Source organism: Prionailurus viverrinus, chromosome F2 (genome assembly GCF_022837055.1).
Source record: "Prionailurus viverrinus isolate Anna chromosome F2, UM_Priviv_1.0, whole genome shotgun sequence".
In the NCBI taxonomy this organism is placed as follows: Eukaryota; Metazoa; Chordata; class Mammalia; order Carnivora; family Felidae; genus Prionailurus; species Prionailurus viverrinus.
This window is the reverse complement of record NC_062578.1, coordinates 17,517,750-17,532,727: the sequence shown is the minus strand read 5'-3', so window position 1 is coordinate 17,532,727 and position 14,978 is coordinate 17,517,750. Positions and strand designations below refer to the sequence as shown.

At 37.3% G+C, this 14,978-nt stretch overlaps 1 protein-coding gene across 2 annotated transcripts in view; it reads left to right on the top strand.

The window, feature by feature from the left end:
- PPP1R42 (protein phosphatase 1 regulatory subunit 42) overlaps positions 1–14,978 on the top strand; it is a 53,700-nt gene that overhangs the window by 28,838 nt on the left and 9,884 nt on the right. For both annotated transcript variants that reach the window (XM_047841954.1, XM_047841955.1), the window contains exons 6-7: positions 6,197–6,314; positions 10,083–10,214. In XM_047841954.1, coding sequence (XP_047697910.1) covers positions 6,197–6,314; positions 10,083–10,214 — 250 coding nt within the window. The remainder of the gene's footprint in view (positions 1–6,196; positions 6,315–10,082; positions 10,215–14,978) is intronic.

Sequence of the window (14,978 nt, the reverse complement as noted above, 5' to 3'; positions counted from 1 at the left end):
ATTCAAAATCCCCACCATCTGGCAGTGCTTGCTGGACGATAGGGGAGACAACAATGCACAAAAAACAGATATAGTCCCTGGCCTTGAAGAGCTCTCCTCATTGAAGGGAAAAGAAACATTAAGCACATAATTACCCCCAAACAAATGTAAAATTGCACCTGTGGCAAATACTACAAAGAAAAAGTATGTGATTCTGAGAGCCTCCAAAAGGGGAATTTGCCTTAGTCAGGGACTCAGTGAAGGCTTCCCTTAGGAAGGGATTGCTAAACTGGACCCTGAGAGAACAGAAAGGATTATCAAGTAAAGAATAGCATGTGCAAAGGCCCCAATGCAGGTAAGAGCATGGCAAAGATGAGAATAGTAAACTGGGAGTGTGAAGATGCAGTATACTACAAAAAGAGGCTGATGGGTAGATGGGCCACACAGGTCATTATAGTTTTATCTTTAACCTAAGAACAATGCAGGATCACTGAAGGTGTTTAAGCAAAGGGTAAAGTAATTAATGATTAGCATTTTGAAAAGATTAGCATAGCTACAGTATGGAGAATAGATTGGAAGAGGCTAGACTATTTAAGAAGTGAGAGATGGTAAAAACTTAGAGTTGGGGTGGAAATGAAATGAGGAGACACTCTGGAGAGCTGTTTGGGAAATCAAGTGTACAGAACTTGGGTAGTGAGTTGGATATGCAGAGCATTGAAGAAAGGAGCAGACAAGAGGGATTCTCTGGCTTCTGCCTTGCATAACAGAAAATAGGGAACTCAAGAGTCACATCCAGCAGAGTGGGAGAAGATTATGAGTTTTGGTCTTGTAGAGTGTGAGGTGCCTTTGTAGTGTTCCAAAGAAAATATTAAGTGGACAATTGGATACATAAGGCCAGAGCTCAATGGACAGAAGAACGTGGGTGACTTCAGCATATTGGTTATGTGGTCACTTAAACTGACATCATGAATGAGACTACCTAGATACGGAAAGAGATAGCGTATGATGAAAATGCTCAATATAGTTTCCCACAAAATCTGGTTCTTCCTGTCATGTACAGATGACCCTTCCTTCCTCAGTGTAGCAAATGTTTTACTATTTTCATCAATGTGTCTATTCTTTTCCTGTAAAGGGTCTGCAAATAAATGTAGATCACAGTGGGTTACAGACAATTGTTTTTCTAGCCATGATTTTACAGTCGGCTGTGCTCCAGGGAGGAAACAAATACTGTTTATAAAAGGAATAAATGTAGATTATAGAAAAGCAAGCAAGTGAACTGATTCCTGAAGGTCTGACACAGGGACACCTATCTGCTCCTGTTCCCCAAAGGAAACTGTATGCTCAGAAAACATGGTGATGCACTTGGAGAGGTTTTATAGCACTGTCACTGCACATATTATCTTTGGGCTTTTTCTCAAATAGGTTCTTTCTATAGGCTGACTCAGGCAATGGTTCACTGGGTATAGCTCTGTTTTTTTATGAGATGTGTTCTCCAGTCTCAAAAGCAACTTTTAGAAAACACCTTGTTTACACATCAGGGATTTCTATGGTCAGAAGTGCATGGGACACCTGGGTGGCTCAGTCAAATGTCGTCAACTCTTTTTTTTTTATTTTTTTTTTTAATGTTTTATTTATTTTTGAAAGCGAGAGAGACACAGAGTGTGATGGGGGTAGGAACAGAGACAGAGGGAAACACAGAATCCGAAGCAGGCTCCAGGCTCCCAAGCTGTCAGCACAGAGCCCGACACGGGGCTCAAACCCACAAACTGTGAGATCATGACCCGAGCCGAAGTCTGACACTTAATTGACGAGCCACCCAGGTGCCCCAAATGTCATCAATTCTTGATTTTGGCTCAGGTCATGATCTCACCAGTTTGTGAGATTGAGCCCCACATGGGGCTCTGTGCTGAGAGTGTGGAGCCTGCTTGGGATTCTCTCTCTCTTTGCCCCTCCTTCCCTGCTCATGCTTTCTCTCTCAAAATAAATAAACATGAAAAAAAAATTTAATGTTTGTTACTTATAGAATGAGAGATTCATGCAGGATCAGGGAACCTGCAAAAATGTGGAATCACAAAGCCATTAGGGAGCAGTCGGTAAGGTAAGATGTTCCAAAGAAGTGAAACTGAGGAAGTCCAAGATTGGCAATGTTTGGCTTAGTGATAAAGTCAGCAGTGTCTATTCAGAAGCACTAGGCTGCAGGAATGCCCAGTGATTGAAGAAGCACAGCCAGTGGCCTAAACCAAATGTAGTCCGAGGATCAGCAGCATCAGCATTGGAAACGCAGAATCTCAGCTTCCTCCCCAGACCAACATATCAGAATCTGCATTTAATAAATGGGATCCCTAGATGATTCTTTTTTTATGTTTATTTATTTTGAGAGAGAGTGTGTGTGTCTGTGTACACATGTGTGAGTGGGGTGGGGGAGCAGAGAGAGAGAGGGAGGGAGAGGGAGAGACAGAGACAGAGAGAGAATCCCAAGCAGGCTCCACGTTACTGTGGGGCCTGACGGGGGGGGGGGGGGGGGGGGGGGGGGCGGGGGGGGGGGGCTCAATCCCTTGACCACAAGATCATGACCTGAGCAGATATCAAGAGTCAAAGACACTTAACCAATTGAGACACCCAGGTGCTCTGAGATCCTTAGGTGATTTTTAAGCACATAAAAGTTTGAGAAACACTACTTTCTACTACTCTATCAGGAAGTATAGTGACGTTAGGTAAGAGATAAGATAAAAGCCATAGGAGAGGGAGAGATTGGGAATGGAAATGCAAAACAAAGAAGACTGCAAGAAGAGGAGGCCCATGGAAAAACAAAAAGATCAAGACGACTGATTAATTTGAAAAAAAAGAGGTGGGGCTTTTCCTTTATCGACAAAAACAGGAAAGAGGATGAAGAAGTGTGAGACCAAAGGCAGAAAGCTGAGAAAACTCCATAGGCAATGACCCAGTTCTCTCCAATAAAATTGATCGAAAAGTCAAACACTGAGGAGGACAAAGAGGTTTTAGGCCAAACAATACTCCATAAACTCACAGGGCTCTAGTTTAAATGACATTTACTTTTGGGTCGCCTGGGTGGTTCAGTTGGTTAAGCGTCCGACTTCGGCTCAGGTCATGATCTCATAGTTTGTGAGTTCAAGCCCCGCGTCGGGCTCTGAGCTGACATCTCAGAGCCTGGAGCCTGTTTCGGATTCTGTGTCTCCCTCTCTCTCTGACCACCCCCCCCCCCCCATTCATGCTCTGTCTCTCTCTGTCTCAAAAATAAACGTTAAAAAAAATTTTTTTAATGACATTTACTTTTGGTGGGGTGCCTGAGTGGCTTAGTCGGTTAAGCGTCCAACTTCAGCTCAGTTCATGATCTCAGGGTTCGTGAGTTCGAGCCCCCTGTCAGGCTCTGGGCTGACAGCTCAGAGCCTGGAGCCCGCTTCAGATTCTGTGTCTCCCTCTGTCTGCCCCTCTGCTGCTTGCACTCTGTCTCTCGCATTGTCTCAAAAATAAATAAACATTAAAAAAAATTTTTTAATGACATTTACTTTTGGTTAACATTTCTTTGCATTTCTTCCTGTAATTCCTTTAAATAAGTACGCTTAAATGGATTAAAATTTTAAATACTCACTGGCCATTTACAATAAAACTTCCATTTCTATAAGTAGCTTGATAAGCCATGAACTTCACTAGGGCCAATGTTATAAACTTTGATGATATATTAAGTCAAATAAATATCATGGTTGCAAAAATGGATAAAAACTTGAAAGAACAATAACATAAAAAATCTTTACCTATAGTTTTTATGTCTGCAAAGTTTGCTAAATCAATAAAATGATCTGAAAAGTTCATCTCACAATCAGATATATTAGTGATTTACTTCATTGGTTTTCTGAGGACCATTTATCATGAGGTAAAGCATCTTCAGAATGAATGGTGGAAATAAAAAATTTGATGTGCTTGCCTCTTAGATAAACTAAATATCTGATTTATAAGACACAAACGAACAAACCACTATGGCCTGTCATGTTTTTCCAGTTTCTAATTTATTCAACCTCTGCTCAATATTGATCCTGACAAGCAGAGTAACCCAAAGATAAATTTATTCACTCTACAGTTTAGTCAGAAACAAGCCAAAAATTATAGATTTTCCCAGGCAGATGATGACAAGCAGTCAGGGGGATGACAAATGGCTGTCTTTAGATTTAGTTAGGACAGTTGGACCAGACATTTCCAATAAAGATTGCATGCTGGTCAAATACAGGTTCATCAGTGGCCATCATTAATTGTAGAGCAAGCACTGCCAGTTCCTGCAAGCGCCTATACAGAAGCTTGGGCACCAGCCCTGCATTAGAAATAGAATCAGCTCCTCAGTATTTTGCAGCACACCTCTAAGTGATAGCATGACATGATCATTTATCAAACAGAGACTGTCCAGAAGAATGTCTGCTCCCTTTAGTAACACTGAAGGGCCGGAAAGTGAAAGCATTTTATTAAAGACAGGAAGGCAATGAACTACCAGAGCATATCCAAAGGGTAATCATATTTCAGCATAGGATTAGTTTAGTCTTAAATAAACATACACTGGAGGGAGTATGTTGAGGGTCATTTATCAAGTGAGGAACAATTAACTAAACTCTACAGGACTCTCTTTATCAAATTTAAAGTTCTCTTATTATTAACTTTTGGGACGATGGGCATCATATTCAACACTACAAAAATACATTACACAATTCCTTCCTTAGAAGTTTTTAGGCTAAGAGAAATACAGTGAAACTCTCACATAAAATAATTGTGGCTGTATCAAAGGCTGTTGAACAAATACTGTGGACAGGGCATAATCCAGGGCCCAAGACTGAAGGATGAAGTTACAACTTCTGAAGAGAATTTTATTATAAGAAGTCAACTACTCATCGGTGAGTCAGGAGCTTATTCTTCCTTACAACAGTTTTTGCTCTTTATTGACCAAAATTAAGAGAAAGGTTATAAGCCGAGGGGTGGTAGGGCAGACAAAAAGAAAACCAACATATTTATTACTTCCCTTCTTTGTTCCAGACACTTTATATGCCACAACAAATAACCCTAACTATTTGCACTTTATAAACGAGGACACAGATTTGACTAAGGTTATACAGTAAGCAACAGTGCCAGAAAGGTTGGGGTTGTCTGTATTTTTTTAAATTCCTATATATTTTTCACAAATTATATATTTAGATACCTCAGAGTCTGGTACAGAACTTAGCCCATGATTCAGTAAGTATTCTGTTGAATAATGAAGTAGGTAGAATTGGAAATATTTTTACCATTTTATGTAGAAAAACATTGGTCTCAGGAAGACTAAGAGACCCACCAATCACTCTGCACTGGATCCTAGACCCCAACTGTCCTTGTAATTATTCCCCTAAAATATCATTTCTTCATGTAGACAGAGGCACATATCTGGATGTTCCAAATTTGTTACCTTCATGATATCACAAGAGTTTTGTGAGGATTTTTTTTTCATGTAAGCTCTATGCCCAAAACAGGGCTTGAACTCACTACCCCAAGATCAAGAGTCACGTACTCTACCAACTGACCAGCCAGGTGCCCCCTGTGGGGATTTTTAACATGTGGAAAGAAATTGTTCTTACAAGCTCATAGTAAAAAAACAATTTTCTAAAATCTAAAGAATAAAATACAGACTTATCAAAAGAAATTTTTCCAGGCACTTGGGTAGCTCAGTCATTTAAGCATCTGACTTCAGGGGCGCCTGGTGGCTCAGTCGGTTAAGCGGCCAACTTCGGCTCAGGTCATGATCTCGCGGTCCGTGAGTTCGAGCCCTGAGTCGGGCTCTGTGCTGACAGCTCAGAGCCTGGAGCCTGTTTCGTATTCTGTGTCTCCCTCTCTCTGACCCTCCCCCGTTCATGCTCTGTCTCTCTCTGTCTCAAAAATAAACGTTAAAAAAAAAAAAAAAAAAGGCATCTGACTTCAGCGCAGGGCATGATCTTGCAGTTCACGAGTTCGAACCCCACGTCGGGCTCTGTGCTGACAGCTCAGAGCCCAGAGCTTGCTTCCGATTCTGTGTCTCCCTCTCTTTCTGTCCTTCCCCCGCTCGCTCTCTGTCTCTCTCTCTCTCTCTCAAAAAATAAATAAAAAACAAAAAAAAATTTTAATATAAAAAAATAAAAAGTTAACTAATATGAAAGAAATACTAATGATTATTATATACTTGTGTCTTGCTTTTCTTTTCTAATTATAGGATTTGGAATTTTTACTGAACAAGTTGATGAAGCTGTGGAAAATGGATCTAAATGGAAATCCTGTTTGTCTCAAACCCAAATACAGAGACAGACTGATACTGGTGTCCAAATCACTGGGTACACATTTATATATGTTAATATAATTTTCTTAGAGAAAGAGACCTGGTTAACTTTTTAGTTGTTTTAACAGAAAACCTTGAGAAATACAAATATGATGTCTAAATCTATAAAAATAGTCAACTTTAAATTCAATAATTAAATAAAAGCAAAAGTTAAAATTGAGAAATAAAACATGAAAAATATCTTCTGTTCAGAAATAATTAAGGCACCACATGCCCTTTCTTTAAAAAGAAAATGTAGCTGTTACCAACAAAAATGGTTAATCATAAATGTATAGAACTTGCTGACCTTTTGCCAAATTCTCATTGCCACAAATCCTCTGAAGATCCCAAGAGATTCTTTAGCACTTGGAACTGTAGACAAAATTAATCAAAATTTTCATTGCTTGAAAATTGTCCTAAGAACGTACAAGTGTTCCCTTCATTTGAAAGGAGAGCAAGCTAGGGAGTCCCTTTATGAGATCCTTAGAAATAATAACATCCTGATTGTGCACTATATTGGGAGTAATGGACCATAGCTTCTCAATAGGAACCACGTTATACAACATCAGAGAGATAAGGACTGCCTTCTCACAAAGGATATTTGTGAGGTTTCCTATATCTGAACTTCTATGACATGCTATACTCGAGTATAAAAAGTAATGTATGGGAAAACCACTTCAAAGCACATAGCTGTAGTAAACCTTGATTAATCATGATGCTAGTGCAGCAATTCTCTTGGGGGTAGGGAGGAGCTGACAGAGGGTGTATCAGAAAAATCCAAGATTTTTCAAAATACATATCCAAGGGTCACACCCTGTCCACCACCCTTGACCCCACCAGTCAAGGGAAGGAAACAGAATACACTGGGAGAACAGTCATGTGTATTTTTTATAAGTCATGCAAATGAATCTGCAGTGCACCTTCCCCCAACTCTCCCATCTCCTTCCCTCCCTGCCTACCACATACAATTGTATTACTCCACTTACCTTAGGAAGCAGAGTAAATACAACTAATGTTAGATGATTAAGAACCTTCCAATATTAATGGAACCATTTCTGGAAACTCTTCTCATGATATAGTACTATAGGTGATGCAGTAAAAGATGTGGAGATAAGGTACTGATTTACAAATAAACAGGACTTAGTCAAAAAAAATTTTTAATAAATACTTTCTAAAACATATTTTGTGATTATAAAATCATACACATTTTGTATAAAAATATACATTTCTTATAGAAATGCAGATAATATAGAAAAGAAAATGAGTATCATTCATAATCCCACCATAAATATGCTGTTAACACTTCACTATACGTCTTTTCAGTCTCTTCTCTGATTCTAACTTGTCTTATTTTCATGTCCTTTCTTCCTAAATACAAAACCAAAATACAGAAAGTGAACTGAGGACCTGGTTTGATGTGTCCCAGTAAGGACTGTGGGGAGGCATTTCATGCTTTGTAAGTAACCCAGTCCTCACTAAACAGAATGACAAGCAACGTACTTAGCATGAATGGAAACAAATTTTATGTTAAGAACAACTCATTAAAACAAATCTCATAGGTCTCTGATCTTATGTCCATTACCTGGCTTCCCCTCCTGAACCACCTCTACATGATCATTGGTAAAAGATGAAATAAGGCTTACTGAGGCATAGTCTCCTAGTCACTACTCAGCTCTGTCTGGAACACTAACATGAGGAAAAAGGGATCATGGTAAAGGACTTGGATTTTTCATTCTTTATGTTTATAATAGATGTTTTAAAAATATGTATTGATTTACATATATCACATCCAAAAATACACTAACAAATTATACAATTAAACAAATCTTAAAAAGATATCAATAAATCCAAGTGGTTGGGAAAACTAAGCATAAAATAATAACTGTTAATGTAAAGTGCTAAATACTAAGATGCTTGATAATAGAACTTTTAACCAATTTTTTACATTATAATTTGGAGAGTATTAATTTCAGTTAAAATAAGTACATAAGGCAATTGTAAACAATTGTACTTCTAAGGTTTGTGGTTCTTTATATTTCCAGTTTCATCACTTTATTTTGTACATAGGGTCTAACAATATTATGAGTCATATTTAAGTGGCAATGTTAATACTTTCAGTAGTGTAATCAATATTTTATCAGGTTACTGTCATTTTCTCTATAAGAATATGATTTCAAAATTTTTTTTATTTAAAAACATTTTCTTTTAACATTTATTTATTTTTTGAGAGACAGCATGATCTGGGGAGGGGGACAGAAAGAGAGGGAGTCACGGATTCTGAAGCAGGCTTCAGGCTCTGAGCTGTCAGCACAGAGCCTGATGAGGGGCTCGAACTCATGAACCATGAGATCATGACCTGAGCTGAAGTCAGATGCTTAACAAACTGAGCCACCCAGGTGCCCCTGATTTAAAATTTTTTACTACATTCTTTTCTCATTCTGGAATCCAGTGGAAGACATTACATGGATGATAAGAGAAAATATATATTTAATTTAAAAAACTACCATATAGAGGGCGCCTGGGTGGCTCAGTCAGTTGAGCTTCTGACTCGATTTTGGCTCAGGTCATGATCTCACAGTTCATGGGAGGGAGCCCTGCATCTGACTCTGCGCTGACAGTGTGGAGCCTCCTTAGGATTCTCTCTCTCCCTCTCTCTCTCTCTGCCCCTCCCTACTCACTCTCTCTCTCAAAATAAATAAACAAACACAATAAAGGCCCAAAAACTACTATATAGAAAAGATAGTCTTTTTATCAAGTGAAGGCCACCTGTATTCATGTGATTACATGTAACACAAAATATCCTATAAGGGAATAGTTTAATATTTTATAATATATGTATTATGTATACATATATAATGGAATACTGTCAGCCATTAAAAATTGTGTTTAAAGAAAGACTTGGTAAAACGATCAGAATACAATATTGAAAATTAGAATGTAATACTGCATAGAGTTCCAATTTTATATAATATACACACACATATACACATACATGGATACATAAACAGAAAACAAAAAATGTTAAAAATATACTGTTAGTGGCCTTTAGTGATTATTTCTGGTTGTAGATATAGGCAATATTAATTTTTTTCTTTTTCCACTTTTGTATTTTCCAAATATCTTACAGCGTACAAAAAATTTTTGTGTAACTTAAGATGCTCAATTTTCATAACTTTTTTAGAGGAACAAGATATAAATGTAGTTGAAATCTTCACAGAACCAAGAAGCTAGATTTGTGGGTTGTTCCTATTATATTTATATCCTAGAATATAGTAAGCATTATTAATGTATGTGCTTTTAAAATACCAGGCTAAATGTATAAAACTTCTTATTCACTTTAGCATAAAATATATCTTGCTTTTCCCTAAGAATAATAACCATAATATGGAAATGAATAGATAGCATCTAATTTTTGTTGAATATGACAACATTTTTGTTTTCAAAAACAACAATATAGTTTCCCCAGAAGGGAAACTATACATCAAATTGTTTACAGTGATTATCTTTGTCAGTGATGGGAAGGAGAGGTATGAGTAGTAATCACAGTCTTTTTACGTTTTTTTCCACTGTGTTTAAGTTGTTTATAATCAGCACATATTTTTTTTGAAATCAGAAAAAAATAATTAAAAATAAATAAAAGCTCAACAAGAACAAAGATGTGCAAATAAGGTATTTTTAAAAGAAATTACTTCAACTTATGGTATAATTTAAGTTCAGATATAATTTAAATATATTACCTATATATTTAAATACTGTATTTTTTAACATATGTATTTTTCTCTAGAATTTCTTGATGGAAAAGAAATTAAAAATATGGAAAGACAATTCCTAATAAATTGGAAAGCATCCAAAGATGCCAAGAAAATCAGCAAGAAAAAGAACAGTAAAAACGAGGATGCAAGTAACTCATACATAAGTAAGCAGACTGTCATTCATTCGTTGATCACTTCTACTAGCAAAGGGAATGTTCTACTCAACAAAAAAAAACCCAAGAAATAAGAAACTTTTGTTTAGATTCTTTGCTTAAGATTTGGGGTTTTTTTTAAACTTATTTACAATTCCTAAGAAATTCCACCTGCAATGTTTACATATGAAAATGGTGGCTACTATCAACAAAAGCAGTTCACATTGAGTCTGACTGTGTCAGTATGAAAACAGAGCCATGAGGGTGGAGAAAAATGTATCATTTTATATCTGGCAAAAGTACATGATTTAATTATGTAAATGGTGAAACAACAATCAGCTACGTAAATTGTGAAACCTAAGTCACTAGTACATTTGTTTAGCAGCAGTGCAAAAATCACATTTTCCATCAGGATAAAAAATAAAAATGTATGATAACCATATCTGTGGTCTATACTCTGTAGCCTGTCCCCTTTCTTATGTACATGCCCCACCACTTGAATTTGATTTGAATTTGATTATAATATGTTTACTGTTATGTACATTTTCTTTTTTTTTAATGTTTTATTCTATTTTCGATAGAGTGCACATATGTGCACAAGCAGGGGAGGGCAGAGAAAGTGGGAGAGACAGAATCCAAAGCAGGCTCCAGGCTCTGAGCCATCAGCACAGAGCCCAATGTGGGGCTTGAACTCATGAACCGTGAGATCATGATGTGAGGCCAAGTCAGACACTTAACCACTGAGCCACCTGGGTACCCCAAGTTTACATATATTACAAAGGACCGGTCAACCTCCCTTGCCTAACTAATGCAACTAAATGTAGCCAAGTGTAACATGTAACAATTATCTTTTTTTTTTAATGTTTATTTATTTTTGAGACAGAGACACAGCATGAACGGGGGAGGGTCAGAGAGAGGGAGACACAGAATCCGAAGCAGGCTCCAGGCTTCGAGCTGTCAGCATAGAGCCCGACGCGGGGCTCGAACTCACGGACTGTGAGATCATGACCTGAGCTGAAATTGGATGCTTAACCAACTGAGCAACCCAGGTGCCCCACAATTATCTTTATCATATTTGGGAGCATCCTAGAATTCATTCTTCACAGATTCTATAGTCCACAACATTGGAATAAGCCTCTACCTCTGTTCCATGATAGTGTTTGAATGCCAACAGTCCTCATTTCACAGCTAATGGGATGAATCATAGGAAGGGGTTAGGTCAGCGGAATATGGAAAGGGAAGCTAGAATACTGTAGTGAGGCTTTATGGATGGATACCACATCCTAGGAGCTCTGACAATCTAGAACAAGGAGGTTGAGGTGAGTAGAAGCAGAGATGGAAAGGCATGGAGCTCTGATGATTTTGCCATATCATGTCCACTGAATATGAACTATGGGAAATCATTTTGAAGAATGGGACTTTCTGAACTGACAGTATACTCATAAGTGATGATACTGTGCTGACAATGTGAATTTTTCAAGGTCTGAAACCTATAAAATGGACAGGAAACATTTCTTCTCCTCCATATATCCCTGGCTGGTTTTGAAGGGCAGAACCAGATCCAGAATAAAAATTCCAGTATTTTACGTGTTTTCAGTTTTATACCAAAGATGCCAAAGTACTTTCTTAATATTGAAATACTCACAAAATTCAATACCAGTCCTCACCCGCAAATTGAACCTATTCTAAAAATAATGCAGTTTTCTCCATCTTAATAGATTTTTTAAAAATTCTTCCTACTTCAGAAATAATTAGGTTAATCTGTTTTTAACTTCTCCAGTGAAATTCAACAAAATAACGATTATAATGTGCCCTAGGGGCGCCTGGGTGGCGCAGTCGGTTAAGCATCCGACTTCAGCCAGGTCACGACCTCACGGTCCGTGAGTTCGAGCCCCGCATCAGGCTCTGGGCTGATGGCTCAGAGCCTGGAGCCTGTTTCCAATTCTGTGTCTCCCTCTCTCTCTGCCCCTCCCCCGTTCATGCTCTGTCTCTCTCTGTCCCAAAAATAAAATAAAAAAACGTTGAAAAAAAAATTAAAAAAAAAAGAAAGAAAAGTATAATGTGCCCTAAAATTTATACTTTAAAAAAATTACACTGTCGGGCACCTGGGTGGCTCAGTCGGTTAAGCGTCAGACTTCAGCTCAGGTCATTATCTCACGGTTGGTGGGTTCGAGCCACACATCGGGCTCTGTGCTGACAGCTCGGAGCCTGGAGCCTGCTTCAAATTCTGTGTCTCCCTTTCTCTCTGCCCCTCCCTCACTCACTCGCTCGCTCTCTCTCTCTCTCTCTCTCTCTCAAAAATAAACATTAAAAAAAATTTTTAATTACACTCTCATCTGATTTTCTCAATAAAATCCTCATTAATTTCTTCATAATCTAGTGTGACCACTAACTTAAAAAAGCAATCGTTAAAGCCATATAGATGGCTTTAACAAACTATCTGAAAAGTAAATTAAGAAAACAATCTTATTTACAATAGCACAAAAAAGAATAAAGCACCTACAAGTAAATTTAACTAGGAAGGTAAGAAAAAAAAAGATGAAAGAACTGTATACTGAAAACTACAAAACACTAATGAAAGAAATTAACACAAAAATGAATGGAAAGACATCCTGTGTTCATGAAATGGAAAATTTAATATTATTAAAATGTTTATAATACCCAAAGCAGTTGACAGATTCAGTATAACCCCTATCAATATCTTAATGGCATTTTCACAGAACTGAAAAGAACAATTCTAAAATATATATGGAACGATACAGGACTACAAATAGCCAAATCAACCTTGAGAAAAAAGAACAAAGCTGGAGGCATCACACTTCCTGATTTCAAAATGTATTACAAGATACAGTAATCAAAACTGGCATAAAACAGCCATACAGATATAGGGAATGGAATATAAAACTCAAAAATAAATCCATCTATAAATGGTCAACTGATTTTCAACAAGGGTGCCAAGAATGCACAGTAGGCAAAGGATACTGAATTGTTAAGAAAACTGGATATCCACACACAAAAGAACACTTATCTTATACTATACACAAAAATCTACTCAAAATGGATTAAAGACTTAAACATAAGACCTGAAACTATAAAACTCTAGAAGAAAAAATAGGAGAAATGCTTCATGACATTGGTCTTGGCAATGATTTCATGGATATGACACCAAAAAACACAAGCAACAAAAACAAAAACAAACAAGTGATAGGAAGTACATTGAATGAAAAAGCTCATGCTTGGCAAAGGAAATAATGGAGTGAAAAGAAAACCTACAGAACGGTAGAAAATACTTGCAAACTATACATTTGATATGGGTTTAAGTTCCAAAATATATAGAACTGCTACAACTCAACAGCAAAAAAAACTAACAACCACATTTAAAAATGGGCTAGGGACTCAAACAAGCATATCCCCAAATGGCCTAAAGGTATATTTAAAAAAATTTTTTTTAACGTTTATTTATTTTTGAAGGACAGAGAGACAGATCGTGAGCAGAGGATGGACAGAGAGAGAGGAAGACACAGAATCTGAAGCAGGCTCCAGGCTCTGAGTTGTTAGCACAGAGCCCAACGTGGGTCTCGAGCTCACAAACCGCTAGATCGTGACCTAAGCCAAAGTCAGATGCTTAACCGACTGAGCCACCCAGGCGCCCCTAAAGGTATATTTTTAAAATGCTGAATGTCATTAATCAACATGGAAACGCAAATCAAAACCACAATGAGGTATCACCACACGGCTATTATCAAAAAAACAAAAGACAACAAGAGTTGGTGAGGATGTAGAGAAATTTGAACCCTTGCACACTGTTTGTGGGGATGCAAAATGCTGCAGCCACTATGAAAGATAGTATGGTAGTGCATCAAAATTTAAAAGTAGAACTATCATATGATCTAGCAATTCCAGTTTTCTGTATTCATCCAAAAGAACTGAAATTAAGATCGTGAAGAGACATTAGCACTCCTGTGTTTGCTACAGCACTATTCACAAGAGCCAAGATGTAAAAACAACCTAAATGTCCATTGACAGATGAATGGAGAAAGAAAACATGGTATATACATACAATAAAATACTATTCAGAATTTAAAAAGAAGGAAATTCTACATGTGTCAACATGAATGAACCTTGAGGACATTATGTTAAATAAAATAAGTCAGTCACAGGAAGACAAAATACTGCATGATCCCACCTATATGAGGTATCTAAAACAGTCAAATTCATAGAATCAAAGAGTAGAAAGGTGGTTGCTAGAGGCTGGGGTAAGGAGGAAATGGGGAGCTACTAATCAAGGGGCCTTAAGCAAGATGAATAAGCTCTGGAGATTTACATTATCTATCGCACCTATGATCAAAAACAATGTATTGTATACTTAAGAATTCATTAACGAGGTAGATCTCATGTTAACTGTTTTTACCACAAACATTAAAAAAAAAAAAAGCTCTGCACAGCAAAGGAAACAACAAAAGTAAAAGACAACCTACTGAATGGAAGAAGATATTTGCAAATGATATATCCAATAAACGTTTGGCATCCAAAATATATAAAGAACTTACACAAGTCAACACCAAAAAACCAAATGATCCAATTAAAAAACGGGTAGAAGATATGAACAGACATTTCTCCAAAGAAGACATACAGATGACCAATAGACACATGAAAAGATGCTCAACATTACTCATCACCAGGGAAATGCAAATCAAAACAATGAGGTATCACCTCACACCTGTCAGAATGGCTAAAATAAAAAACACAAGAAACAACAAGTGTTGGCAAAGATGT